The sequence below is a fragment of the Gallinula chloropus genome (genome assembly GCF_964237585.1).
Source record: "Gallinula chloropus genome assembly, chromosome: 19".
Taxonomy (NCBI): Eukaryota; Metazoa; Chordata; class Aves; order Gruiformes; family Rallidae; genus Gallinula; species Gallinula chloropus.
Genome location: NC_140104.1, coordinates 1672292 through 1697697, shown reverse-complemented (window position 1 = coordinate 1697697; position 25406 = coordinate 1672292). Strand labels below are relative to the sequence as shown.

Below are 25406 nucleotides of genomic sequence, written 5' to 3'. Positions count from 1 at the left end.
GGACAGGGCAGAAGGAATGGGAGCCTGGAGATCCAAGCTCTATTTCTGGCTCTGCCTTTAGCTCTTTGCAGTCTTGAGCAAAGTCATTTGACCTCTAGCCTCTCAGTTCATGGAGTGGGAAGAATATTAGCTTCCTACAGGTGTCTCTAATAATTTGCCCAAATCACATCTTGTCAAATCACCTGTGTTTAATATCTCCTAGGCTCTTGCAAAGTCAGTGGGGGCTGAAGCAGTAAACTTTGAGTGCAAACAAAAATAAAATGCTCTTGGATAGTTAAGACTTGCAGACAGCACAGGGCTTCTGAAGGGGCTAGCCCAAGCCAGGAGAACGGGTCAGAAAGCCACTGGTACCATTCAGTGGTGGTAAACACTGCCAGGTGATCTATCCCAGCTTGTCAGGAGAGGGAACTTGGTGTGTTTGGGCCAAGAGGCTGAATCAAGCCTCCAGCACAAAGCCAGGCACTGCAAGGGGTGGGTGTCCAGCTGTACCCAGTTTGCCTGTGCACACACAGCTGAGGGTGATCTCTCAGATTGATGAGCTGGGAGCTTCAAAGAGCAGCTCTGGGGGTGCTGTAGCCCCTGGCTGCCTTTCCAGGAGAAGGGTGAATGTGAGGCAGTTTGTAACTCTGCTGAGGGTTCCCAGGAGTTAGCTGCTGGTTTGTTACCCTGCCAGGCTGAACCTGAGAACTGAGTCTGAGCAATATGGCTGAACATCCTGGGGTGAGTGGCTGGTACCTGTGTGGTCTATTTGGGAGATGGGAGGGGAAGAAGATCCTCTTTGTTGAGGGTGAGGTGATGAGAAGGGTGCTCAGGCTGGCCTGAACCAGGGCTGGAGGACTGGTTATGTCCCAGCTCTGGGCACAGAGGGTTTTGTGTAAGTAAATAGTGGCTGTTTCTGGGTGGGTTTGGTAGGCTGATGCTGCTGGACCAGACTTTTTGAGCCCATAGAGTGCTGCTCTGTTGCCTGCTGACTCTAGGACACCCTGAGGGCAGCTGTGGGGCAGCCCTAGGGAGGCTGTATGGAGCTGCAGTGCGGGCTGAACCTCTGCCTCCTTGTGTGATGTGCTCCAGTGATTAATGACAGCGACTGTTTAAAAACCTGGTGCCTCATTTGTAGTCTAAACTTGTCTGGTTACAGGCTCCAGCCAGGGGCTTTGTTATCTCTGTGTGCAGGCTCTGGAGGTGGGCACCATGGGGGGAAGGGGTAGGTGCTCACTCATGGGTGAGGGTTGGACCCGGCCATTTTCTCAGTATCTTGCAGGGATTGTGTTGCCCCTGAGGGAAGAGGACTCTGCCTTTGCAGAGCTCCACAGGGAAGTCCCCTGCTCCAAGGATACCCCAGCAAAATTGGCTTTTGGTGGCATATCAGGGCTGTCTTTGTGGGTAAAATCTTAGAACACAGTTGTGTTATCTTAAAAGCTAACCCCCTGGGTGTGGTGGTTGGTTCAGTTGATTGCCCAGTCAGTGAGCTGTAACAGCTCGAATTCCTCTGGGCTGGGGCCACTGCAAGGCCAGCAAACAGGGGCTGCGATGCTGTCAAGGGCTTTAAACTCTACTTTGGATGCTGTAGAGGAGCAGCCTCACCGCAGCCTTCCTTCTCAGGGTGCTGCCTTTGCAAAACACGCATGTCCTCCCATGGCTGCATAAACATCCCTCCTGGCTGTGGCTGGGGTGAACTGCAGCTCTCTGAGCTCCGAGCCATCCTGGGTGCTTACACGTGATGCCGAAACGAGCAGGATGCACGTGGTGGAGCGGGGATTACTCTTTCACTGGTTATCGTGTGCATGAAGCATCTTAAAGATGATTTATTGCCTGTGGAACTTCTCCAGTGCCAGCACGGCAGCGGGCACCAGCCAGTGCCCACTGTCCACTGCCGCAGTGCAGTGTGTTCCCCTTGACCTGGCTCTCGGTTAAGCAGGGGGGACACAGGGCCTGGCGACCTTTGTTGGCTGTATTTTGCGTTTGGGGCTCAGGCTCCCCGGCTGCGCTCCCTGCCCGCGCCCAGAACTACCTGTCCGTGGGGTGGCTGGAGCCCGAGCTGCTGCCCAGCCTGGGCTTCCCACGGTGATGCTGCCGGCTCGGCCCGGAGTGAACGTGCTGCCCGGTGCGTTTCGTGCCCAGGCTGAGCCGCGGCTCCTCTCCCTCGCCTCGGGCCGGGCCGCCTTCACCGACGGGGAGCCCCTTAGCAGCGGGGTCTGCTGCGAGGCCTGGCAAGGGTTAACGCCGAAACCCCACGCCCCCTTTGACGGAGTCGGGCCAACCTCGCCAAATTTGAAAAGGCATCCGGGGCTGAGTGTGCGCCCTGGGCGCAAAGAGCCGCGCTGGCCCCGGACCCCCAGCGCGGGCAGCAGCAGCCGCCGCCGGGGCTCGGCTGGCCGAGGGTCGGGGCTGCCTGGGAGCCGCAGCAGCGGTCCCCGTGTCCCGCGCACCTCCGCCCCGTGGTCCCCGGTCTCGGGGGCATCTCCGCGCTGTGGGGTCCCGCCGTGACCCCGGCCGGGGGGAGGCAAGCCGCGGCCCCGCGCCTGCCGCGCGGTGTAAGAGGAAAAGCTGGAGGAAAACCCTGTTCTGGCAAAAATGCGGTTCGCTCTTTTCTTTTCCTGGTGCTGCTGCCTGCATGGATGCGCGCTAGGGACTGGCTTCCTCTATCAATTCCCAGCATCAACCCTGCAGCACAACTACCCAGAGCAGAGCTCGGGCTCGCCGAGCAGCGGCTTCGCCAGTCGCCGGTGAGTAAGACCGGGTCCGCCTCCCCGGCGAGGAGGCTGGGCCCTGCCGGCGGCTCCCGGGGAGACCGCGGGCAGCCATCCCCGAGGAAGGGGCGGTAGGGCTGGCTGCGCTGATGCCCCTCGGGGAGCCGGGCTGGGCTGCCCCATCATCCGCGGGCTGGGGGACGACTCCTCACCTGCCCGCAGCGCTGTCCCTCTCCGGGGCGAGGAGCAACTAGGGAATGGAGGAGCCGAGCTTTGGCAAATGAAACCCGCAAGCCCTCCCCTTCTTGTCTCCCCCAGCCCGTCGGGGAGGGGAAAGGCGGCTCCGCCGTGTCTCCGCGCAGCCGAAGCCGTAAGACCCCCGAGCCGGGGCGCCGGCGATGCCGGCAGAGGGAACTGTTCCAGCCCTCGGCTGCGAGGAGGATCTTGTTCAGCTCAACAAAGGAAAGCCCGTAGTTACAGATGTCTATTCAAGAGCTGCAGCTTTCAAATAGCTTTCTAAAACCAATCCTCCCACTCTTCTCTTCCTCCCCCCAATTTCTTATAAACTTAATCAGTTATGATTTACTGTATCTTGCTGCTTCAGTAGAGCAAACAATTTAGGCTTTCCCCCTCCCTTCTGTTTTCTCTGGGTAGCTCTCTAGAGGTGAAACAGCTGTTCAGATGAATGAGCCGCACTGTATAAAGCCAGAGTGGCTTAACCTGATTCCAGTTGTTCTTGAATTTCACAATATTTTTTTCCCCTTCAATTCCCTTAAATGGGGGCTTGGGATTTTAATATTCAGGGCTCGTCCATCCTGTCTCTACCTCTTTTCCTCCTCCCCTTGCTAATACCTAGCATGCATGAGTTAGGCTGCTGTGGAGGAGGGCTTGGGTCAGCACAGCTTGTTTGGGCTGGGAATTGGGGTACTGCAGCCACACAGCAGATCTTGTCACACAAGTACAAGCATGGGTGCTGCTAGCCCTGTGCCTCGCACCGTGCTCACATATGGTGCCTATTTCATCTCCAAGTGGGGGTGGTTTTGTTTGCTGGCCTGTCAAACAGGCCTCAGTCTGTAGGGGGTGTGATGTTAAACTACAGTAACTGTCAAAGGGTTTGAAACAGCAGAAAATTATAGGAGAGTAATGGGATAAACCTATCCCAGCTGGATCTGTTCCAGGGTACCCCCTTCCCAAAGCATGGGCTGCAATGAGAACCACATGTCATTTGTCTTACATATCTATTAGCCTGCAGATCTTTGTTCAGAGCTACCACGCTTACATGAGTGCAGACTGTATCTCTGCTCACCAAAGGCCTTCCCCTAGTTACACTCTTGCAGCGTTTTCCCATGCCTTGGTTGTTTGGATAGCTGATGCTTTGTCAGGGAACCCGTCCCTCTCCAAGTCTATAAAGTGTTGCATAAAACCATCTAAAGCTGATTTAAACAATGATGTTGGGAGAGCTGGTAGAGTTCTCTTTCTTCCCCCACCCCCCCTCCCTTTAATCCAGTGGAACTTTGCCATGTGAGAATCTCCTGTTCTAGTTTAAAACAGAGGGGGAAACAAAAAATTGAAGGGAGGGGGAGAGAAAAACCCCACTGGTGGATGTTTTGAAATAAAAATCCAAGTGCTTAGTCGAATATCACACGTTGAAGCAATCTCTGCGTGTTTTAATTTCCCCTGGAGTGGTGGAGTTTTGATGTTGGCAAATGTCTAACGGCTTTGCTTTCAGAGGGGAAAATCTGTGTGGGAAAAGCTTTACCCAGCCACAGTGCTGGACCTCTGGGGGAGCCTCCTGCAGGGTGCAGCTTCAGGTTGGGATAGCTGTGCTTTTAACATGGGGCTGGAGAGGAATGAGGCTTTTTGCTCTGAAGTCTAACATTGATCCACATGGGTGTGAAGTCTTTTTTTCAGGCTGCTGAATCAGACTGGTATAAGCTCCTTGTGTTCTTCAGTGTCCCTTCTGCTGTCCAAACAGGCACCCCCTGGCCTTCCTCACTTTCTCTTCTGCAACCTTTCCAGGGAGTGGTTTATCCAGTGACTTCTGGCACTTTTCCTGGGTACTGCAGCCAAGTATAAGCAGGACAGACCCTTGAAAGTTACTGCTGCAAGGCCAGGTGTTGGTACTTAGCAGCACATACTGATGAGATGTTCCACAGCTGATGTGCTTTCCTGAGGCAAGACACCCCATGTTCCTGCAGCTGTCTCTCTGCCCTAGATCAGCAAGTGAAGACAGGATTGAACTGCTTGGGAATCTGCTATCAGTTGTCTTAAAATTCTCATAAGCTGTATTTTTCCAAGAAAAAAAAATTGTGTGAATCTCTTGTGTTCCACCTAGAAAACTGCTCCAAGCTCAATAGCTGCTTTAGTCCTTTGTTATCCAGGGCTGTCTTGGAGATGGGCTTCTGAGGATGGCTGAACACTTTTCTCTGAGAAGGCTGATGCCCTGGGCAGTGTAAAAAGCTTGGGGGGAAAGTGGGTGGAGGTGAATTTGAAGGGGAAAAACCTAATATTCACACCTTTCAAAATGTTCTTGTGCAATATTTGTTCTGGTGGAAAGATGCTTCCTTCTTTAAAATGAAACTTCTAGCTTCTGGTTGGCTTCAGTGACAGATGTTGGTTGGTTAGACCAAAGGTACTTGCAGTCTACCTTTGCATGTGCTGGAATTGCTTTGGACTCCTGTAGTGGGTGTGCAAGCAGTAGTGACTCCAACCCAAGCAGTGCTGTCCCTTGGCACTGGGTGTGTTCTAACAGCCTTGGTATTTTGTTTGAAATTCATGTTCAGTGCTTGCATCTCTCACTTGCTACTGTGTTAAGATGATGAGAATGGGAAGTGGGTCTTACCAGAGGGGCTCTCTGCCAAGCAGAAACAGTTGTCCTCTGGACTTGGATGTGTTCTGAGAGAGTCCCCACATCTGTGTTGTCTTTGGAATTGGTGCCCTCCCAGCTTAACTTCTTGTCCTATCTTCCTGTACATTGAAATCAGTCATGCATCAAAGCCCTTGTGAACTCAAGTGTGGGAGTTAGAGACTCCTGAGACTAGGTGCAGTGCTTAGGCTGGAAACCTCTTTGGATCTGAGGTGGAGGTAGTAGAAAGAAAACCCCGAACGTGACCTGGAAAGCAATGTAGGATGATAACTTGTTCTTAGTGCTGGCTTTATAGTGGTGTTACAAAAGTCTGCTGGGGTGGACAAAATCCCACTGTGATAGACCTTAAAAACACACCTCAGCCTAAAAATGTCTTCCTGTGAATGAACATTAGAGCCATGATGTTACAATAACAGGGCTGCCTGAATTGGTGTTCCTAGGCAGGCTCTGTGTAACTAACATGCTTGCTACAGCAGTGGCATTTCTTGAGGACAGAAAGAACAGTAATACCAGTCAATTGAAATCTGTAAGTGTGACTTTGATTGCTAGAGGCACAGGTTTTGACACAGAAGGCCAGGTGGCTTCATTCATTTCTTGCTGCCACAGATGTGCCTTGGAGTACAGACCAGGAGAGCAGGACCTGGGTTCCAGTTGCGCCCCTACCAATGGCTTACTCCATGTCAGAGGGCAAATCACTTTGTTCTGGGATTCAGTGGAACAGTTAAAAACTTTGTGTGCTGCTTTGACATGGGAAAGATATTTAAACTGTCATCAGCTTTCCTGTGCTATAGCTTGTTTTTTTCCTCCTGAAAAAACCCCTGAGGTGTTGATGCTTTCAGATGTTTAGGTGATGCTTGAAATGTGTTGTCAATTATTCCCTGAGGCTAGCAGTCTCTTGATAGGTCATGTGAACAGCTGACTTTCAACACTAAGATGTCTGGGTGGACCTGGTGTAGGTAGGTCTGACCTGTTCAAAGTAGCTGCCTGCATCGTGCCTGGCCCTGTGGCTGTACGTCTGCTGGGATGGAATCAGCCCTTCCCAGCCCTGTTTCAAGGACTGTGTAAACCTGCTGTGAGGTAACCACCTCCAGCCTCTTAGGTGAGGCTTTAGTGCTATTAAGTCAGTATAGTAGAAGCTCTGGTAGAAGCCTGCTCTTAATATCAAGAGGTGATCTGTAAAACCAGTACCCCGACTTACGCAGTCGGTCAGAGCACTCTCAGAACGCAGAGCTGGAGTTGTCCTGACAGTTGTCTGTTAATTCCCTCATTACCAGAGAAAGATGGTTTGAACCCGGTTTCAGCCCCAAATTCCAAACCTCTTGTGGCTCTTTTGTGGATGTGGAATATGAAACTGTACACAGTGGAGAAATGTGGTTCTTTTTCCTTTACTGACAGGATCTTGTTTTCTGAGTCATTCCCTCCATCACCTAATAGTCTGCTTGTTGCTCAAGGTTTCTGGTTTTCTGGGGTTGCTGTGGACTGTGTGAGGATGTCAAGCAAACAAACTGGGATTTGTGTCATGCTGAGTCCTCTCTGCTAATTCCCTTTGAAGTTCCCTACCCAGGTAACCAAGAGGTCAGAAGGTCTTAAGCTCATCACCAAACCCTTGAACTATCTGGTGTTTGTTTCCTGGACTCTGCAGCGTGTGATCCTCATCTGACTTGTGAGGTTCAGCGCTCTTAACTCTGCAATGCAATTAAAACAGTGAAGCCAATGATAGTGTAAGCACCTAGCAACGCTGGAATGGCTTTGAAATACCAGAGGTGACTGTAGTTACTGCAGTAAATTGTGTTCATTTAGGAAATCTCCTACTGTCTTGCCGTTCCAGCTGCTTGTGTGAATCATTTCCTCTCATGTAGGTTTCATTTACCAGCTCTAGGAAGGAAAAGGGAGCGGAGAGGCAAAGCAATGGGTGGCAGTGAACTTGTGCTCCCCTTGGGTAAATTAACAAATGTGTCTCTTTGAATAAGCTGTATTTGTTCATTTTCTCAAAGCCAGGCTTGTTAGTGTGCTAAAATCCTAGTTGAAACACATCAGGTTAGAAACTTCACAGCTTTGCTGGGGGCAGCGGTTCTGTGGCTTTGGGGTCATAGAATCTTTACTCATGTCTTTGTTTCGTTGGCCTGTGCCTTGATAGAGGAAGAAAAATGAACAACAACTTCCAGGTAATGATGAAAGACTGAAAGCATAGAGTGCTTTAGGTCTGCTGGATTAGAATAATGGTCCAGCTGTTCATGCTCTCCCCTGCATTAGAGCTCTAGCATATCTGGAAACACTATTGTTTTGTAAGTAATACTAAAATTCACCCAACCTCATTTCTCCAATATGCTCAAAGCTTTCAACTCGCTTTTAATTAGAGATGTAGACAGTGCTTAAATTTACCTTCACTGAGGCATGATGTTTATTTTGAGCCTTTGAGCATAAAGCTAGCCTGTGCCAGTTTAGATATCACAAAGACTCTATTAAGGATTGTAGCTGCAAAAGTTTAAAAAATCACCATGTTACTAGCTGGGTTACTGTCCTGTAATTTTCCAGCTTTTTATATAGTTGAATAACACCAAAATACTCCTGCTTAGTGTATTTATGCACAACGTAGCACTGATCTGAATTAGCCCTTAATACTAGCACAGAGAGCAACAGGGGTGGGAACTGTGATATTGTTCATTAACTTTGGTCCTCATCTTGTTTTTTTTAAGAAACAGTTATTTGCTGACTTGCAGTTTATTGCATGGGCTAACATGGTTTACATGCTTTGGCTGTTTAAGCTTTCCTCCTCTTAGAGATGAACGGGTGTGTAAGTAAAAAGCTTGGGTGAAAGTGTTGTCTGTGAAGTTTAAGCTGGGCTATTTGAAAATAGTTGCATTGTCTTGAGAGGACCAACACACAGGAAGCTATTTCAGGTTTGAGACTCATTTTTCAGCTTCCTAAGCTGGGAAATCATAACTCTGGCAAAGAAAAAAACCCTCTCCTGTCTGTTTAGAAATGGCTTTAGCCCAGAGGCCCACAGGATGGATGTTCTTGAGACAAAAGCTGAAGGCAGCTCTGTAATGTTTCATGTTTGGGACAAATAGGTTCCTTCTGTATCTGTGTGGTTTATCTGGAAATGTCTGCCACTTACAAGTAGTTGATTTTAAATCTCTTTGAAGCTGAGTAAATGAAGGTATCTGTGAGCTTCTCTTCTGTGGGACTCGCCCCTTCTCTGTGGTCTGCTGTGTGTCTCCTGTCTGTGCTGTGAGAGCTGAGCAAGGCTGTGGTTATCCAGCCATCTCCCTTTGTGCTGAGCAAACAAACCATCTGTCAAAACTTTAAAGCTAATATGAGGTACCACTCCATAGAAATGCATCTCTCCATGTCCAATCTCAACATCAGGTTATGTAGTCAGATGTCCTTTTTAATCAGTTTCAACTTTTTTCTGCCCCTAGGAACTGGGGGGAAGTGATATTTGTTGCAGTGTTTGCACTGGGCATGTGTTTGCTCAGAGCATCTCAGTGAACTGAAATCCTGAAGCAGGGGAATATCCTGCTGCGTGTGGCTGTGTTACTGAGTTGTGCTGTGTGTAGTACAGGCCTCCTACATCCAGGCCCAGTCCTGTTTCTTCTGCCTCCCCTCCCTTTATTTTTTGCACTGTAGAGGACAGTTGGGTTTTGACTTTGCAGATGGACAAGGCTCTCTGACTCCCACTTTCCATTTCTCAGTGCAATAAAAAGACAGTACGTGTGGAATAAAAACCATATACAAGAAGGGTCAGAAGGAGGATCCAGGGAACTCCAGGCCTGTTGGTCTGACCTCAGTCCCGGGGAAGATCATGGAGAGGGTCATCTTGGGAGCTGTCATGCAGCACATGTGTGATGGCCAGGGGATCAGGCCTAGTCAGCAGGGGTTACAAAAGGCAGATCCTGTCAAACTCACCTGATCACCTTCTATGGCAAGGTGACCCGCTGAATGGACAAGGGGAAGGCTGTAGATGTGTCTCCCTGGACTTCAGGAAAGCCTTTGACATGGTTTCTCACAGCATTCTGGCTGAGAAACTGTTGCCACTGGCCTGGAGAGGTGGACTCTGAGCTGGGTTAAAAACCAGCTGGATGGCCGGGCCCAAAGGGTGGTGATAATTGGAACAAAATCCAGCTGGAGGCCGGTCACCAGTGGTGTGTTGAAGGTTACTGGTCTTCTCTGTGAGAAACTGGAATCAGGAACACCTTACTCTGTGCCTGTTGGAGGCTAGAGCTGTTCAGGACTAAAAAGGCAGCAACATAGGTGCTAAATATTCTTTTTGCCCTGTTGTGATGACGTTGTGAGATGGAGTTCTTAAGGCACTGCACAGAAACTTCCCTCTGTCCCTGGCTTGTTTTGTGCCTGGGGTCAGGCAACATCTGCTTTTCCCCCACAGGACATGGCTTATTTAGCCATTCAGAAGTGTGGAGCTGGGAGCTCTGGGCTTGGTTTGAAATGCTGTTCCTGGCCTGAGAGAGGCTTGGGGCAGATGGGCCGCTGTGGCTGTTCAGATGACATAACGTCTCCGTGCCGCGTCTCGCGTTGGCCGGGTGCTGTGGTGCTTGGTGGGGTGTGGCAGCCCCGAACGGAAGGGCAGACATTTCTTTTTTGCTGTGTGCTGCTCAGCCCTTATTAAACTCAGATGTTTCTAGCCCCTTCCTCCAGGCTCTCATTATTGCTGTAAACAGAGCAGGGCACAGGGAGCTTTTTCAAACCCTCATTTGAGGCAGCACTGGGTGGCAGCTCTCCCATGTGCCTGTGTGGAGCGGGGTGCCATGAATTCAACCCTCCCACCCAAGGGAGGCCCTGCTTGTAGCTTCCCCTAAAGACCTTCCCCACCACTGCTCCCAGATCTGATGCCACTTCTCTTCCTCCTGCCTCAGGTTCCTTGCTTGCCTTCCTGCCTCTCTTCTTGCCTGATTCCCTCTCCTGCTTCCCCAGACTGCTCTGGTTTCTGCCACCCTGCTCCATGTGGGCTGTCTGGCTGCTTCTCTCATCTGTGTCTTGTGCAGATTTTGAGTTGTTTGTGTTTTCAGGTGGCAGTGAAAGTGATACTGGCTAAATTAAGGTTTCTGTTGCTGTGCTAGGATGACTAAAGGCACAATGAGAAGAAAACACCTAGATCTGGTGTCAGCAGCTCCATGCCTCAGGTGTACCTGTTCCACATTTACTGTGTGGCTCTGACAAAGTAATTTGAGCTTTTGTGAAGGGAGAAAGAAGAGAGACATCTATGGTAATGGGGTCTTAGATGCATCCTACCTATAAACCACATGTGGCACAGTGCAAGCTGGCCATACCCCTGCGGAGAGGGTTCACACTCCATGAGCCACTCACTAACTTAGAGACGAGACGTAACAGTCTACTTGGAGAACTGTGTGTAAGGAGGTTCTAAGAACTGTACCCTGTGCACGTAAGTGTCAAATATCTGTATGTTTAATATCAGCCTTTTTGAGATGAGACATTTTTGGCCTGGTGAGGAATCAGAGCTGGTTTGTGCATGGCATCTGACTTGGTAAAAGCTGTCTTCCTGTAAGATCTCTGTAAGGTTGTAGGACTTTGTTCTCATGACGTTTTTTGCATCTGACTTTAGTCTGGTTGTAAATGGAGTTAAAGGTCCTGATTCTGAACTGTTGGAAGCCAAGTCATATGTTAGGAACGCTGTTGCCATTTTGATTCCTTTTGGAAGACTAGACTAGGCTATCCAAAGACATTTGAAGATGAGCTGCCCTGTTGTAAGGTTCTCAATCTGGTCCCTTGAGTCTCTGGCTTGGTTTAAATCACCCCTCAAGAGCTGGAAGGTGCAGAGATTTATTCATCTGGTACTTTACCTCCATGAGAAAACACTGACTGACTTAATGGCCATTACAGCTTGGAGGTGAGCTCTTTATGTTGCTTTTAATGAACTTAGAACTCAAATGGCAGCAGTCCTGAGAACTGAGCTGTCAGCTTGTGTCTGTCACTGGCACTAGCAGTACAGGACAGAGAAAATCTGATATGCTTAAGCTTCAGTATTTCAACATGGCAAACCCTGCTAACCTAAACACTGAGGGGGGAGCTGCATTCTTTGCTATGCCTAATCTCTGTATTTTGTTAAACATGCATTCCTGCCAGAACTTTATTGGACAGAACAATAGTGACCAGCTGGGCAAGTGACCCTGGCTTTTCTGGTCGGCAGAGGAATTCGGCATCTGAGGAGTTCAGATTCTCATGTGCAGCTTAAAGTGATCTGGATTTAGTTGCTTTTAATTATCAGCTGGCTGATTCATAAGGCTTTGTTTTCCACCCTCTTTCCCTTAAATGCACAGTGTATATTCTATAGAATATACACAGAGTCTGGGAACTGAGACTTGCAAGCTCTCTCTTTCTCTCTTTTCTTTCCCCTAAGTAAAATGGGAATAGTAATACTTCCCTTCATGTAATGGAAAGCTCTGGGGAGTATTTTTATGAGGGTGTGGTTAGATCTTAGAGGGAAAGCTGCAAAATCCAAAGTATTGTATATGAATATATGCAGAAGTTTATAATAAATCAGCGAATGATAATATTTGGCATTTGTATAAACTTCCACTCTTACAGAATAGAGGTCATGTGCTCCCTGTTTACTGCACCTCTCTGAGCCTGGATGGCTGAAATTAGTCTTTGGGAGTTAGTCTTTGCCTGATCTTAAGAGAAGGATTTAGTTTAGAGGGTGAGCTGGGAGGTGATGAGCAGGGCAGGCTGGATTGCACAGCAGCAGAAGGTTGGGTGATGGATGGCACACAGGCTGCGGTGCTTTCCTTTCCCAGACTGCAGTGAAAGGTTTGTGTGAAATATCTGTAGAGGTAGTGCTGACCCATCGATGGGGTGAGCACAAAAATGCCTGCAACAACTGGTTCTACCAAACAGTGCCAGCCTTTGAGCTAAGGCAGGTCTGGGCTGTGATGCTGCAAACTTTCTGTGTTCCCATGCAGCGTCTGAGATCCAGCAGAGAGCAAAAAGGCAAATTGGCTCTCTAGGATGTTACAGCACTTGGCTTAATGCTGCTGTAAATCAGCGTAACCTGCAGCAAAATATATAGTCTCCCTGCAGTGTATTTCAGGATACAGCTCTGAGCCAAATGGTTTAAACTATCGCACAGTAAAATGCTGTCTCTTGGGCCACTGTTACTGGAAGTCACTAATGTATATCACAAATGATACAAAAAATTTTGGATTACAGAGTTGTAGAAATTCTTAGGCTGGAGTCCTGTGGATAAGCTTTGGATGAGTGTGCATTGCAAGCAGAAATAATAGGATCCCATTTTTGCCAAGTACCAGAAAAATACTTGAGTCCTGATAGTATAATTAAGTCTGCTAAAACCCCTTTGAAGACCTCTGCAACCAAACCCGTTGGAAATTTATTGCAAGGACCACAGCAACATACTCATTTTCTTGGGTAACATCCTTTGAAACAATCAAGCTCTCTAATTATGTCTGTCAGGCCCTGCCAAGTGGTTCTTGGCATCTGAACTAGAAGGTTTTCAAAGCAGCTTCTACAAATGACTATAGAATTTTTGCTGTAAACTCCCAGCTCCCAGGCACCTTTTGGAGGAATTGCTGTGTAACCTTTGGGAAGGGTGAAGCTCTGGGTGGGAAGAGGGGGAAGTGGGAATGTGGGCGTGACAGGAGTTGTTGCAGATTGAGCTGAATACAACTGAACTAGCTTGGTTTGTATTGGGACACTTCATCTGGTGTCCTAGTTGAGCCTTGAGCTACCTCTGTCTGTGTTACCGATTTGTATGGGAGATTCTCTGGCCTGTGGAGGTGAGGTGCCCTTTGCTGTGCAGCTCTAAGCTCTCATCTCTGTGGCTGTAGGGGTGTTTGTGTGTGTTAGGGTTGGTTTTAGTTGTTTTTTTAAAAAAAAAACCAAACTGCTCAGTAAAACCTCCCCAAACCCTAACACAACACCCTCTACCCCCCAGCATTTGACTGGAATTGCATGTTCTCCATGTGGCTTGTGGCCCAGGTACTACCAGGAGCAGAGTGAGTGAGTAGGCTGTTTCCCACAGAGCTGTCGATGGCAGGGGGAAGCAGTTCAGTCAGTGCCTGGTCACCACCTGCTCTGTGGGTCAACCAACCTCTTTGATTTGTGTGAGAGCAGTTTCAGCATGTGATGTGAGCCTGTCCCAGCTGTTTCATCTGACTGACATTCAGCACTGATGTGCTCAGTGCCCTGGCTGCCATGTGGCACCCTGATGTGCTTTCACCTTAGGCCAGGTGAGCGCTGTGGCCATGGCAGCTGCTGTCTCTGCTTGCAGGGGGGTGGATTTGGCATCCTCCTTGACTGGGACACCACATGTAAAATTTCTTCAAGCTGGGCTGAAAGGTGTGAAGGAAAGCTCTCCTGTGTGTGTGTGTGTGTGAGGGAGATAAACCACAAGCAAGTTCTCACTGTTGCGTGTGAAGGCTGTTTGTGTGTGTGCTCAGTGTAATAATAAACTGGAGGCTGCTGCTGAGCAGCTACATGTCATTCACAGGTTTACTGGCTTGCCCACAGTAAGTGAAGCAACACTATGCTGTTCTTTCCAAGCTACAGAAAGGGTAGTAGAAATACAGCATAACTCTTGCTCATCAATAAAATTCAGGTCATAACTGCTTGTTTTAATTAAACTTTTCTCGTTCACACTCTTTGTATCATTCTTCATCCTCTGAATGTTCTGGGTTTGAAGAAATCTCTGCAGAGGAGAGAGGTGTCATCTGTCTCTGCTGGCTTTACCTTGAATTTGCCACAAGGTTTTGCAAGCGCTGTGTGTCTAAAATGGGATGTGTGCATATCCAGTGTCAGCTGCTGCCTCTTTGCAAGCAGAGGCTGAGACTCACCAGCACCTCCAGACATTCCCATTCCCAGCAGAGCAGCAAGGGATGCCTGTGAAGCCTTTGCTTTAGGAGGTTGGGTTGTTTGTGTGCCTAAGTTTGCACCCTTACCAGTTTTGTGGTTAAAATGCTGTTGTGGAATTCAATCCTCTGCCCTGGTGGAGACAGCTGGGTTGCCCTAGCCATTTGCATTGGCAGGTAACTTTAAACTTCCACAACCACCAAAAAATCCTTCCAAACCCCCATCCAACGCAGTTTGCTGTGCTTACTCCCCACAGAACAGGGCAGGAATTTTTCTGGCCAAATGTCTGTATCTCTCCTTTGGACCTCCTGCTGTCCCCACTCTCCTGCTCAGTGCTGCTTTCTCCCCATCCGGTTTCCCACGTGTGTACTGGGGAATGTTTCAAGGCAGTGTTATCATTACGAAGGAATCTACTGTGCGTGCACAGGCTATGGAGGGCTTTTTTCAGCTGTTATTACTTGGCCAAATCAAACCCATTTTCCACCTGGATACCGAAATGTAGATCTCCTCCCTCAAGACCATCTCCTTTCCAAAGCACCGAGGCACTAAAGCGGTTTCTTAGATTGCTCAAGAATTTTTTAATAATGGAGAAAGGTGTTAGTGTTTCTGTTCACAAGAGAAAGGCTTTCCTTTTTTAAGACTTTTTTTCTAATGAACAACCTGGACTGCAACAAGGTTTAAAGGGAGAACACAATTAATTGCTCTTGGCTGGAAATGAGGGACGGAGACTGCTTCCAAAACCAGTGAAAGCTTAGGAAGATGTGTTAAAAGCAGAAGAACCTTTTAAATTGAAACCAGGTAGTTAGAACACTTCATTTCTAGATGTCTTACTCCAGTCCATAGATGGATATCAAAGTGCAGTGGATTCTGTGTGCATGGAATGTATGCCATACATTTAAGAGTGAGTGTAGAACTTGATGAGGCAATACCGGGTGTTCACTAGCAGGCGTTGGGGACTAATGTGTGCAGAGGAGCTGATCTACAGCAAATGCTATGTAGTGTCTTTTTATGGCATCAGACGGATGCAGTCAGCAGAGTGGAAGAGTGGGAGTCTGGAGGAAGGTGAAGAGGAGGTTGCTGGTGCAGCAGACTATCAAGGACTCATGACTACTGCATCCAGGCTGTGTTACATTCGCACAGAGCTTTGCTGGAGGCTTCTGCTTGGCACGGAGGAAGCGCTTTGAAGGCACTCCTGACCGGCAACTGGGAAGAGCTTTAGGGCAATTCCTTGCTGCGTTTAGAGGGGTGCTGCTAATGACTGGCTTGAGAGGGAGGTGAGGAAGGGAAGGATGTGATCTCTCCCAACGGCCTGTGGGTGTGGACATGTGTTTGTAAAGGGCACTGCTAGTTTACTACACTGAAGATGTTTTTTGAGAGTTTTAAGCTGTATGAGTAGGAATTTATTAACCTTAAAGCTATTGAGACATCTTCCTGCCGTAGCTCACTCTGATCTCTCTCCCAACATGCACTTGAATCAGAACTGACTGTTGTAAAGGGCAAACTCTGCTCTCTGATCACACAACAGATCCTAGTTTTGATGTTCCTACTTCCCTACACATGAAACTCCCATGGGTGTGACTGGAACAATAGGATTATTTTCCAAATTATTTTTTATTGTAGTAACGCCCAGGAGAGCCTTGTGCCAGACATGGCAGACATGGAATAAAAAGTTTTCAATTTAAATAGCAAATTAGCACATAGACTTTGGGTTTTGTTTTTCAGATTGATTAACGCTTTGAATGCCCAGGCAGAGAGATTTGTTTTTATTGAACTGGGGCCTCCTGTGGCTCATCTCGGGCATCTCTGAGCTGGGCAAAAGACAGCCTGCTTTACCTACTCCATGTCACACAGCCGGTATTCAGAATGACCTGGTGTAGCAGCAGAGTAGTTAGTGTGAAAATCTGCCTTACTTTTGGAGTACTGGCATGTTGGTAGAGTACAGCTGTCCCCAAAAACCCTTCCTGGAGTGCCAGTGCTAGTTTTGTCAGGCCTGATGCAAATGCTGGCTGAGGCCTACCTGAACTTCAGTTGCCTCGCTGAGTGCAAGAGGCGAACTGGCAAATCAAAAAGGGAAAACAAGAAGTGTTGATCTCCAAGCAGTGTAAGTAGTTAGACTTGTCTGGACTGAAAGTGTTAGAAAGCTGTAGGGTTTTCTTGCATTTGAGGAAAGGCTGTTTCTTCAGCAGTTTCAATGAGAATGTTGTCTCGTGCCTGTCTCTTTGCATGGCAGTCACCTGAAACAGAAGTGTTGTGGAATAAAGCTAAGCCTGCTTGCCTGATGTGACTTAACTCAAGAAAGAGGTCCCCTTGGTTCATGAAATCTAGCTCCCAGCAATGATGGGTAGCAGCACAATTACTCTAAAAGGCTGCATAGTCCCTTGTATACCAAAGCCCACTAACTCCTTTACGAGTTGCTGAACAAATTGACCACCTAGACTGAAGTGATTGCAGCATGCCACAGGAAAGAGGAAGGGGAGGGCAGGTGGAAGAAGCATTGCTAGAAGAGTTCTGGGATCTGTAACTGACACAGCTTTCTGTACAGGTGTTCCCAGTTGCATCCTGACACTTGTGAATCTGAAGCTCATGCTCTGATCTGCTTTCCTATGTCTTTTGGGGCCTGCAGCACACTGTTCTGACTGTTGGAATAGGTCAGGAAAACAAATTTTTATTCCCTTAGAGAGAAGAAACAATGTTTTTCTGTGGCATCTCCTTCAGTAGTTTTTCTCTTTAGCTATCAAAAGGCAGTACCTGTCCCAAATGACAACACTATCTCTACTGTTCAGCTCCAGGAAAAACCTGAAACACGCGTGTGACATGGGCAGACTAACACCACACAATGAATAGGGAGCCATGACTTGATCATGCTGGGTTGTTTTTTTTTTCTTTGATATGCTCAATGCTCTCCTTTTGACGTTGCCTTTTGTTGTTCTTGTAATTTGTGGGTTTTGGGGCCAGTATAATGCTAATGAGAAGCACTGCTTCCTTTAGGCCCCAGTGTTCCTGTCACGCATGTGGCTTTCATTGCTGCTGGTAAGTGCTGTGAGTTTGGCAACAGAGGGCTGAGTGTGAGGCACAAAGATGCTGTGTTGTCTGTATGGATCTCTGTAAGCAAAATTCAGGAGCAGCCTGTGCTCAGTCCTTGTGGACAAGCTGTTGATGCAGATACGGCCTGTAGGCCGAGGACGGGCCTGTAGGCCGAGGACGGGATCTGAAGGAGATGCTGAAAACCAGCAGGAGTCTGATTTGTCTGTTTGGAGGGCTCAAATTGTGCCAAGTGTTTTTTTGTGATGTAATGTAGCAAGACAGCAATGGGCACTGCCTTTATAGCTGGTGGAGGAGATTCTGTAGCCACAACAGGAGTGCTAGTAAAGCACAGGATGCTGTTATAAAGGCTGCTGACTCCTTATGCTACTTTCCTTAATGTTTTTCTCTCCCAAAGGTTTTTTGAGGAGGAGCAAGCACGTGTCAGCATCCAGTTTTTCCACTTACAATTCCCCTTCCTGCTAATTCAAAGTTGGAGTTTATTCAGAATTAAACTTATGTTGGTGTAAATTTAGAGGTACTGTCTTTGATAAAAGTTATCTCAAACTTTAATGAAGATCAGGGTCCTCAACTTCAGCAGTTTCAGGCTAGAACTTGAGCAAGGGGCACATAGACAAGCACCAAATGTTGCCTTTGAACACAGGGTATGGTTCAGACAAATAGTCGCTGTTCCAAATCTCAGTTCTATGCATTCAGTCAAGGTCTTAAGGATATTTTATTCATTGATCCCAACCTTCTGTTCAAGGGGAGGCTTTCTAGGAGTGAACAGACCAGTCCTGGGGATATACTGACGATATGAAGGTAGGAGACCTATCTACAACCAGGTTATCCAGCTGTGCAAAAATGCTTAGACTCAGGATCTTCCTTTGAAAGGCTTTTATGTTGCAAAAACTACACACTTGGCTGTAATTGTGCATGATTTCCATGCTGAGTGGATATGGGGTGCCAAATTCAAGTCAGTCTCATTTAACAAAGACAGATTCCATGGATATTTTTGTATGTTTCCCCTTTCCTCCTTCTGAATTCTGGAAACTACTGTCCTGTCATTGATGGTGATAAGCTTGAGGGAGGGAGCAGCAAAGCAGCTCAGTGCCTAGAAGAATGCCTCTAAAAGCAAAGCACTTCAAAGGAGTGAACCCCCCTTTTATTTCTGAGCACTCAGTCATGGACTAACTCCTTTCATTTTCCTGAAGAAGGTAATTATGGTTCAGGTCAACCACATTTATTGTTTGATTGGGTTGGAACGTGCCAGTAGCATGCTGAGAGGAGCTGGGTAGTGGGTATAAATCAGAGGGGCTTTATGCCAGAGGCATAATCCTTCTGCCATCTCGCCTCTTTCTGCTTAAACAGATTCATAGGTGCAGAGGTGCATGTATTGAACATTATTCATTTCTGATTCACCTGTCTGCTCGACCTTGAAGTCCTCAGTTACATTCTGCATTGATGTTAGTGCTGATGTACAGGGTGGATCTACTGTTCAAATCAATCCAGCATGCTTAATAAACGAGTGCTATCACCTTCAGAGCCCCTCCTTCATTAGTTACAGAAGTTGGAAGGTGCCTTGTGAATGAGGTGGGGGATTGGAAGAAGAATGGCCTCATAGCTGAAGAAGCTGAATGTTGCTCTGGGGAGCTGGACTCCCTCTTTGTCTCAGTGTTGTGCCCATTGTTCCATACATCTTGGCTATTCTGCTTCTAGGCTTTTAATAATTCCAGTGGGGAGAGGTTTTTCCCTTAACCCCTGTAATTTCAATGGCTGCAGCAGGATAAGGCAAAATTTTGTGATGTTTCCTGTGAACTGAAAAAAGTTCAGCACTCGAGGTAATGCTGTTTGGAAGGTCAACCATGCACACAAAGCAGCAAGGAAAACAGTTAAATGCACTTGGCTGCAGAACTTGCTGAAGATTAAAGCTGTTCTACAGACTGAACTGCATTCTCCTTCAAAGGTAAAGATTCCTCTAGGTCTCAACTCCCTCCAGCAGTCTCTGATAATCCACTTTGTGTGGGAAAACTTAAGACTGTTACTGGCAACTGTGTACTTGAAGTGCACTGAGCACAGAACACATTGCCCCCTGGGAAGGGTTGTGCTATTGAGGTACCTAGATAAATTGTTCTGTCTTACTCTGCTAGCCAGGACTTACTTTTATGGCCACTTTTTCCAAACTCTTACTGGGTGGGGGTTGTGGTGTCTGCAGAAAGATCAGAGTTCCTTCCAATCTTTGTCTGAACAACATAGTGGAGTGGGAGACCTGGAACTTGTCTTATTCCTATTCATGCCTCTGGCTCTTTGTGGCCTCAAATTGTTCCCTTTCAGATCAATTTGTGGAGTCCTTAGCAATGGTCTGTCAGTCTACAGGCCTGAACCATTTCAACTCTAATATTGTGGAAACTGGTGCTCCCAACTGAATTTTGTAGCTAGCTCTGCTGGACAATGAACAGCCTTGAATCCTAAAACCTAGTTACCCAGGGAGACTATAAGTATAGTCAAGAACCGGAGAAACTTGAGCCCTGCTTGGTTTTTATCTGAGTTTTCCAGTAACATGTGATGAGATTGTTTCCCTTTAGCCAGGTCACAGCTGTAAAGAGGAAACTGGTCACAGCCAACTGAAATAGCTGGTAAACCTGGTCCTGGTGAGTCAAAGCACATTCAGGGTGGTGTGTGTCTGTGAATAAGAAAGGAATAATGTGGTTATGTAGGACTGGGTGGTTCAGGAAGAGATACCCCAGAGAGCATGGCAACCTGGATTTCTTCACATGTAGAGGGCAACTTCTGCTCCTGTTCTTAGTGGAGTATATAAACAATTAATCCCCCCTTGTGATGGGCTCCAGCACACAATGCATGGATTGCTGTTCTGGCAAAGCAAGTGGGATGCTGTACTATTTACACAGAGAAAAGGGCACAGTTCACTCTTGTTGAGTCAGAACAGAAACTTTTTCCCAGTGAAAGTCAGCGACCTTCTGATTTTATTGAAATTCCTCTCTAGGACTGCAGGGAAATTGATAGCTCCAGTGAAAAATGTTATGAGGAAACTTGGGGAAATCCATCTAGCTATCAAAACACTCCTACTGTTTTCTGTGCCCTAAATGTTGATCTCTGCTAAGTATAACACACAGTGTGTTATCCTTATGGAAACAGAAAGATAATTCAGTGCAGTTGTTGACACAGCACAAAGCTTTAGGGCAAATCACAAGCATCAGAAATGCCAACCTTACTGAGAAATGTCTGTAATATTTATTGGGAGTGGGGAGGGTCAGTTTGTGCCAGAACACATGCAGCAGGTGCTGATGAAACAGTCCTGCACATACAGTCCTCCCTGCCCCCTCCAATCCTCTCCAAAAGGCTTGGCTGGCTTCTGTCTTGGCCAGTCAAGTCTTGGTGATTTGAGTTTTGTTGTTGTGTAGCATATGCTTTAATTCTAAGTATTAAAACCACACTAAATCTCTGTTTTACTTAGTTCTTCAACAGCATAAATGGCTTTGTTCAGAGTCTGACTGGTGGGGTTGTTTCTGCTGGAAACATGGCATTTCATGCTGGTAGGAGCATGGTTATCCACAGCTGTAGCCAGAAGGACCTGTGTGTGGTAGGTGTTGCCTGCTGTAGGTCTGTCCTTAGCAGGGTATGGCAGCAAGTCAGTTTTGTGTGTGGAGCTGAACTGTCAACCCACTGAAAGAAGTGATTAGTCAAGAATGTAGCCCCTTTCATTCTGAAGTTGCATGTTCCTGATTAAACAGGCTACTTGCTGAGTCCTGATCAGTTCAGCCCGATGGTTTCTGACATTGTTCAGGTTGTGAGCACTTGTCCAGTGAAATGAAGCCTACTAACAACCAGTTGGCTTTTCTCTTGCAAACCCCCTAGAAGGTCCTCCAGGGACCCCTGGGAGTCTGAGAAGTTTGGGTAAAAGCCAGCACCTTGGACTGGGAAGGAAGCAAACATTGCTCTTAGGGATGACTGTAAGTTCTGTTGTGGTGTGATGCTTTGTAAGCATTCACAATGGGTGGAAGCATCCCTTAGGTACCCCTTGTGTGGTGGGCTTAGGAAACAGCACTGTGCAAATCCAGATGGGGAGAAGGGGGGGGAAGAGGAAGCTTGCTGTCTGTTGGTGTCTTCCCATCTGTGAAATGGTTGCTCTAAGCTATTTCAGCCATGCTGGCCAGGAATTAAGCTTTACCATGTGAGTATATGGCTCTTCTGGAATTTACTGTATTTCAGCTTGAATATTTGTTACCTTGTGCTTTACCTTGTGCTTCACCCTCTGCAGTCCCTTTTACCTCTCACTGTAGGCTGTACACACATCTCCAGTCTCCAGGGGATGACCTGTGCATCCAGATAAGGCTTCTGGTGCTGGAGTGCAGCAGGTTCAGAAAGCTGGTGGGGTGCACAATATAGTTTCCTCCCTACTGTCTGCCTACAGAGGCAAAATGCAGCCCAAGGTCCCTGTATGAAGTCCAGCTGCCCTGTGCTCCATGCATACCCTGGAAAGTTAGGTTTTCTTGTCTCCTCCTGCCTCAGGCCATGCAGCACCACACTTCATGAGTCAGCAGAGAGCCCATAACTCTCTCCCAGCATCTGCTGAGGGAGGGGTCTGTTAAAGCCCAGGACAGCTCTGGGAGCATCCAAATGGAAGAACACTACCAAGTTTGCTCTAGTTAGCCTGAAAGGTCCACAATAACATCCTGAACCTACAGAGTAAATAGATTGGATATCTGCTGGCATCAACACTCATGTTCCCTCTGGAATGACGTGTTGTCAGCTGCAACAAGAGGTGAGATCTTGGTCTGCAGCCCTGTACTGAAACTGTTGAAACCAGTAGGCCATGGTCTGAGGGTCCTCAGTGGCCCACAAAAGTCTTCCAAGAACTAAATGGGGTGTGAGGAGTCTGTCTCTGGAAATGGCTGTGGGGAAGGGACCAGGCAAGACTTGCTGCTCTAAGCAAAGCAGCGGAAGATGAGGTGCTGCAGGGCATTGTGCTGAATGTGCTGGTGATGAGCATACAGGAGATCCCCAGACCAGGTCCTAAAAGAGCTGCTTTTGGAATCTTTTGTTTGCTTGGGTGGAATATTCTTTGTAATAAGCAGCAGTGTATTCTCTGCCCTCCTGGATGCATGCCAGAAAAGGCCTAAACCTTTCTCCCTAGCATCTGTATATAATATAAAGGGTCGTTTATAATCTCTGTAAGCCATGATGGGGCCTTTCATCACTCTGTCTGAAGCCTGCTTGAGTCCTGGGGACTGTTCTTCCTGACTTTTGGCTTGCAAAGAGAAATCTTGGAGTGGTTTTGTCTCTCATTCTTCTGTTATGGTCACTATGCTGTAACATCTACAGTGAGTCCAACCCTGTACATCCAACTGCGGCCAGAGCCTCCACCACTGGGTTGGAGCAAGGTCTGTCCAGCAGGTCTTGCTTCCAAGAAAGGATTTTCCAAGGCAGAAATGGCAATTAGCTTGCTAGATTCCTTTGACTTGTGAGGTGATACATTCACCTGAACAGCTTATTCGAAGGCCCTGATAGAGCAAAGGTATGAGACACCTACACAGACAACAGGAGCTCTGGATTAGTTTGGAGAGAAACATCTGTGTGCGTGCCAGCAGCACCCAATGAACAAAAGCTCTGGTGAAACCAGCTTTAGATGTAGCTTAAAATAATCAGCCTTTCTTGTGGATTTTGATATAGGCAGCCTGCCCAGTGCCACCTGCTCAGATCCATAAATACAGCGCTGGACTCCCAAGCTGGTTGAAAATAATCCTTGAAGGAGCAAGGTGATGTTAAATCTTGGCATAAGCAAGGGAAAACTAGAAAGCAACAGTTAGTTTCAAGTTTCTCCACAGGAGTTGTAATTTTGGAGCTGCTGGAACCTAAGAAGATATTTTTCAGAGAAGGTGGAAAAGCATCTATGGGTCCTGATTCCCAGGGCTGACTCTGCAGTTCCTGCCTTCTTGTACACCTCACAGTGGGGTGTCTCGCTCTTAGTTTCTTACGAGACAGTGTAAGACACTAATTCCTCCCTCCCCTATTTTTCTGTTGCTTGTTTCTAGACTACAACCTAACCAGGATGACTTGTTTGGTACCCAGCTTGTTTGAGCCTGCTGCCAATGAGCTCCACCACACCAAATCTCAGTTTTCCAACCTCAGCTAATGTTCAGGATGGCAGGAGGCTGGGGAGTGATACTGAAATGAGCAGGGTGAAATTAAGACCAGTACCATGGGAACTGTTGGGAGATTTGGAACACTTTTGTTTCTCTGTCACACACACCCACATCCCCAAAGTCCTATTGTTTATGATAACAAACAGAACTCAGTTGTGTACTATACCAGTGGTCTCTGAGGACCTAACAAGAGGCGTTACTGGATCTCTTGTGGTTCAGGTTGGCAGAAGCAGCGAATCTTTCTGCAGCTATTAGGAGGAGTGGAGTGGGGTGAGAAATGAAGGCTGCCAGACAGGCTAGCTATGGCTGGCAGAAGAAACAACCCCATCTCCAGATACTTGGTTTGGTTTTACTGCATATGTTGTTTCAGGTTGCTGTGTCCCAGGGGTTAACAGTGTCCTTTCTCTCTGCAGGCATTGGTGTCACTACACGGTTACACGGACGGTTTCCTGCCAAGTGCAGAACGGGTCAGAAACGGTGATCCAGAGGGTTTACCAGAGCTGCCGGTGGCCAGGACCTTGTGCCAACTTAGTGAGGTAAAAATCTTCATGTCTCATGTTGCCCAAAGTTTCCTGCACTTCTCAATAACCTGGTTAGGGCTCAAGTACTGCATAGAGGGTTGAGATCAATGGGTCAGATGCTGGTCCTGTTTCATGGTGGTGTAAGTCAAGAATGCCACTGGTGTTGGCTGCAGGGTGGCTTACACATGAGGGTAAACACAGTGTTAGGAGCAAGCTTAGGTTGTAATGCCAGTTTGTGGCTCTTAGGACAGGAGGCTGCTGCTAGTCAGACTGAAGCAAGGTAAGTGTAAGGTCCAACACCATGGTGTAGCTGAACAGGGTTAGCAGTGATGCTGGATCAGTGGCACCCTGAGCCTGCTTGGTATTGCATCCTCACTTGGGTCTTTAAGGATAATATTGATCACACATCCTGGAAGGCTGTGATCGAGTTCCTTGCAGCTTGTGATGGACAAAGGTAATTGTGCCCTGTACCTTTCAGAGTGGAATTTCCTTGTAGCACCTCTTACTGCTGACTTTAAATACTCTTTAAAGTCTTCATGAAAGGACAATGTCCCCTCTCCCCAGCTAAAAAACAAAACTTGGAGACAGTGATTAGTCAAAAACTTGCCCTGAGCCTGCTTTGCCTTTCAATCCCTTACAGTCCTGGGGCCCACCTAAATTTAAGGGGGGGGAACCCAAAACAAACCCAGACACTAACATCTAACAATTAGCTATCCTCAGCTACTGCCTTTTGCCTTTTCTGTACCCAAAGCATCTTTGTATTGTTGAGCTCTGCCTCCTCTGAAAGACATTCTCAGAGCAGAACAGTGTTACCCACCCATCTGGGAACTGGTGCAAAAAGCTATTGTGCTCTCAATTTACACCTTGCTTCCATGGCAATTTCCCATGTAGACAAGCCCATGATTTAGCTGGAAAGGCTTAGTCATTTTATTGTTACCAATCCACCCAGAGGGCACTGAATGAGGTCCTCTTGTAATTGATAACCTAGCCAGAATGTGGTTGTACTACTCCCTTAAATACTGGGAGATCCACCTTCCCAATCTGTTCTTGTGACTCTTCAGCTGGAATTCACATTTTCCATGTGGCAGTTACCATGGTTGGTTCTCCAGTTTCTACTTGGCCAGTGGTCAGTCTAAGTTCTTTCATTTGTAATGTATCTGCTTTGGTGTCTCTTTGGTCTTGTTTTATGCAAGGCTGTGGTTGAAACACTTAATATTTTACACTGTTATGGCCAGACTTCTGTTGAAGCTTTTTAATTTCCCAGACTTTTTACACACATAACTGCCATTAGGAACTGGTGAGC

At 47.4% G+C, this 25406-nt stretch overlaps 1 protein-coding gene across 1 annotated transcript in view; it reads left to right on the top strand.

The window, feature by feature from the left end:
* Positions 1 to 2574: 2574 nt before the first annotated feature.
* The window catches only part of COL26A1 (collagen type XXVI alpha 1 chain), a gene marked incomplete at both ends in the record, with an annotated part of 151092 nt that continues 128260 nt past the window's right edge, over positions 2575 to 25406 (top strand). Inside the window, 2 exons of the mRNA XM_084273057.1 lie at positions 2575 to 2726; positions 23996 to 24118. Coding sequence (XP_084129183.1) covers positions 2575 to 2726; positions 23996 to 24118 — 275 coding nt within the window. The remainder of the gene's footprint in view (positions 2727 to 23995; positions 24119 to 25406) is intronic.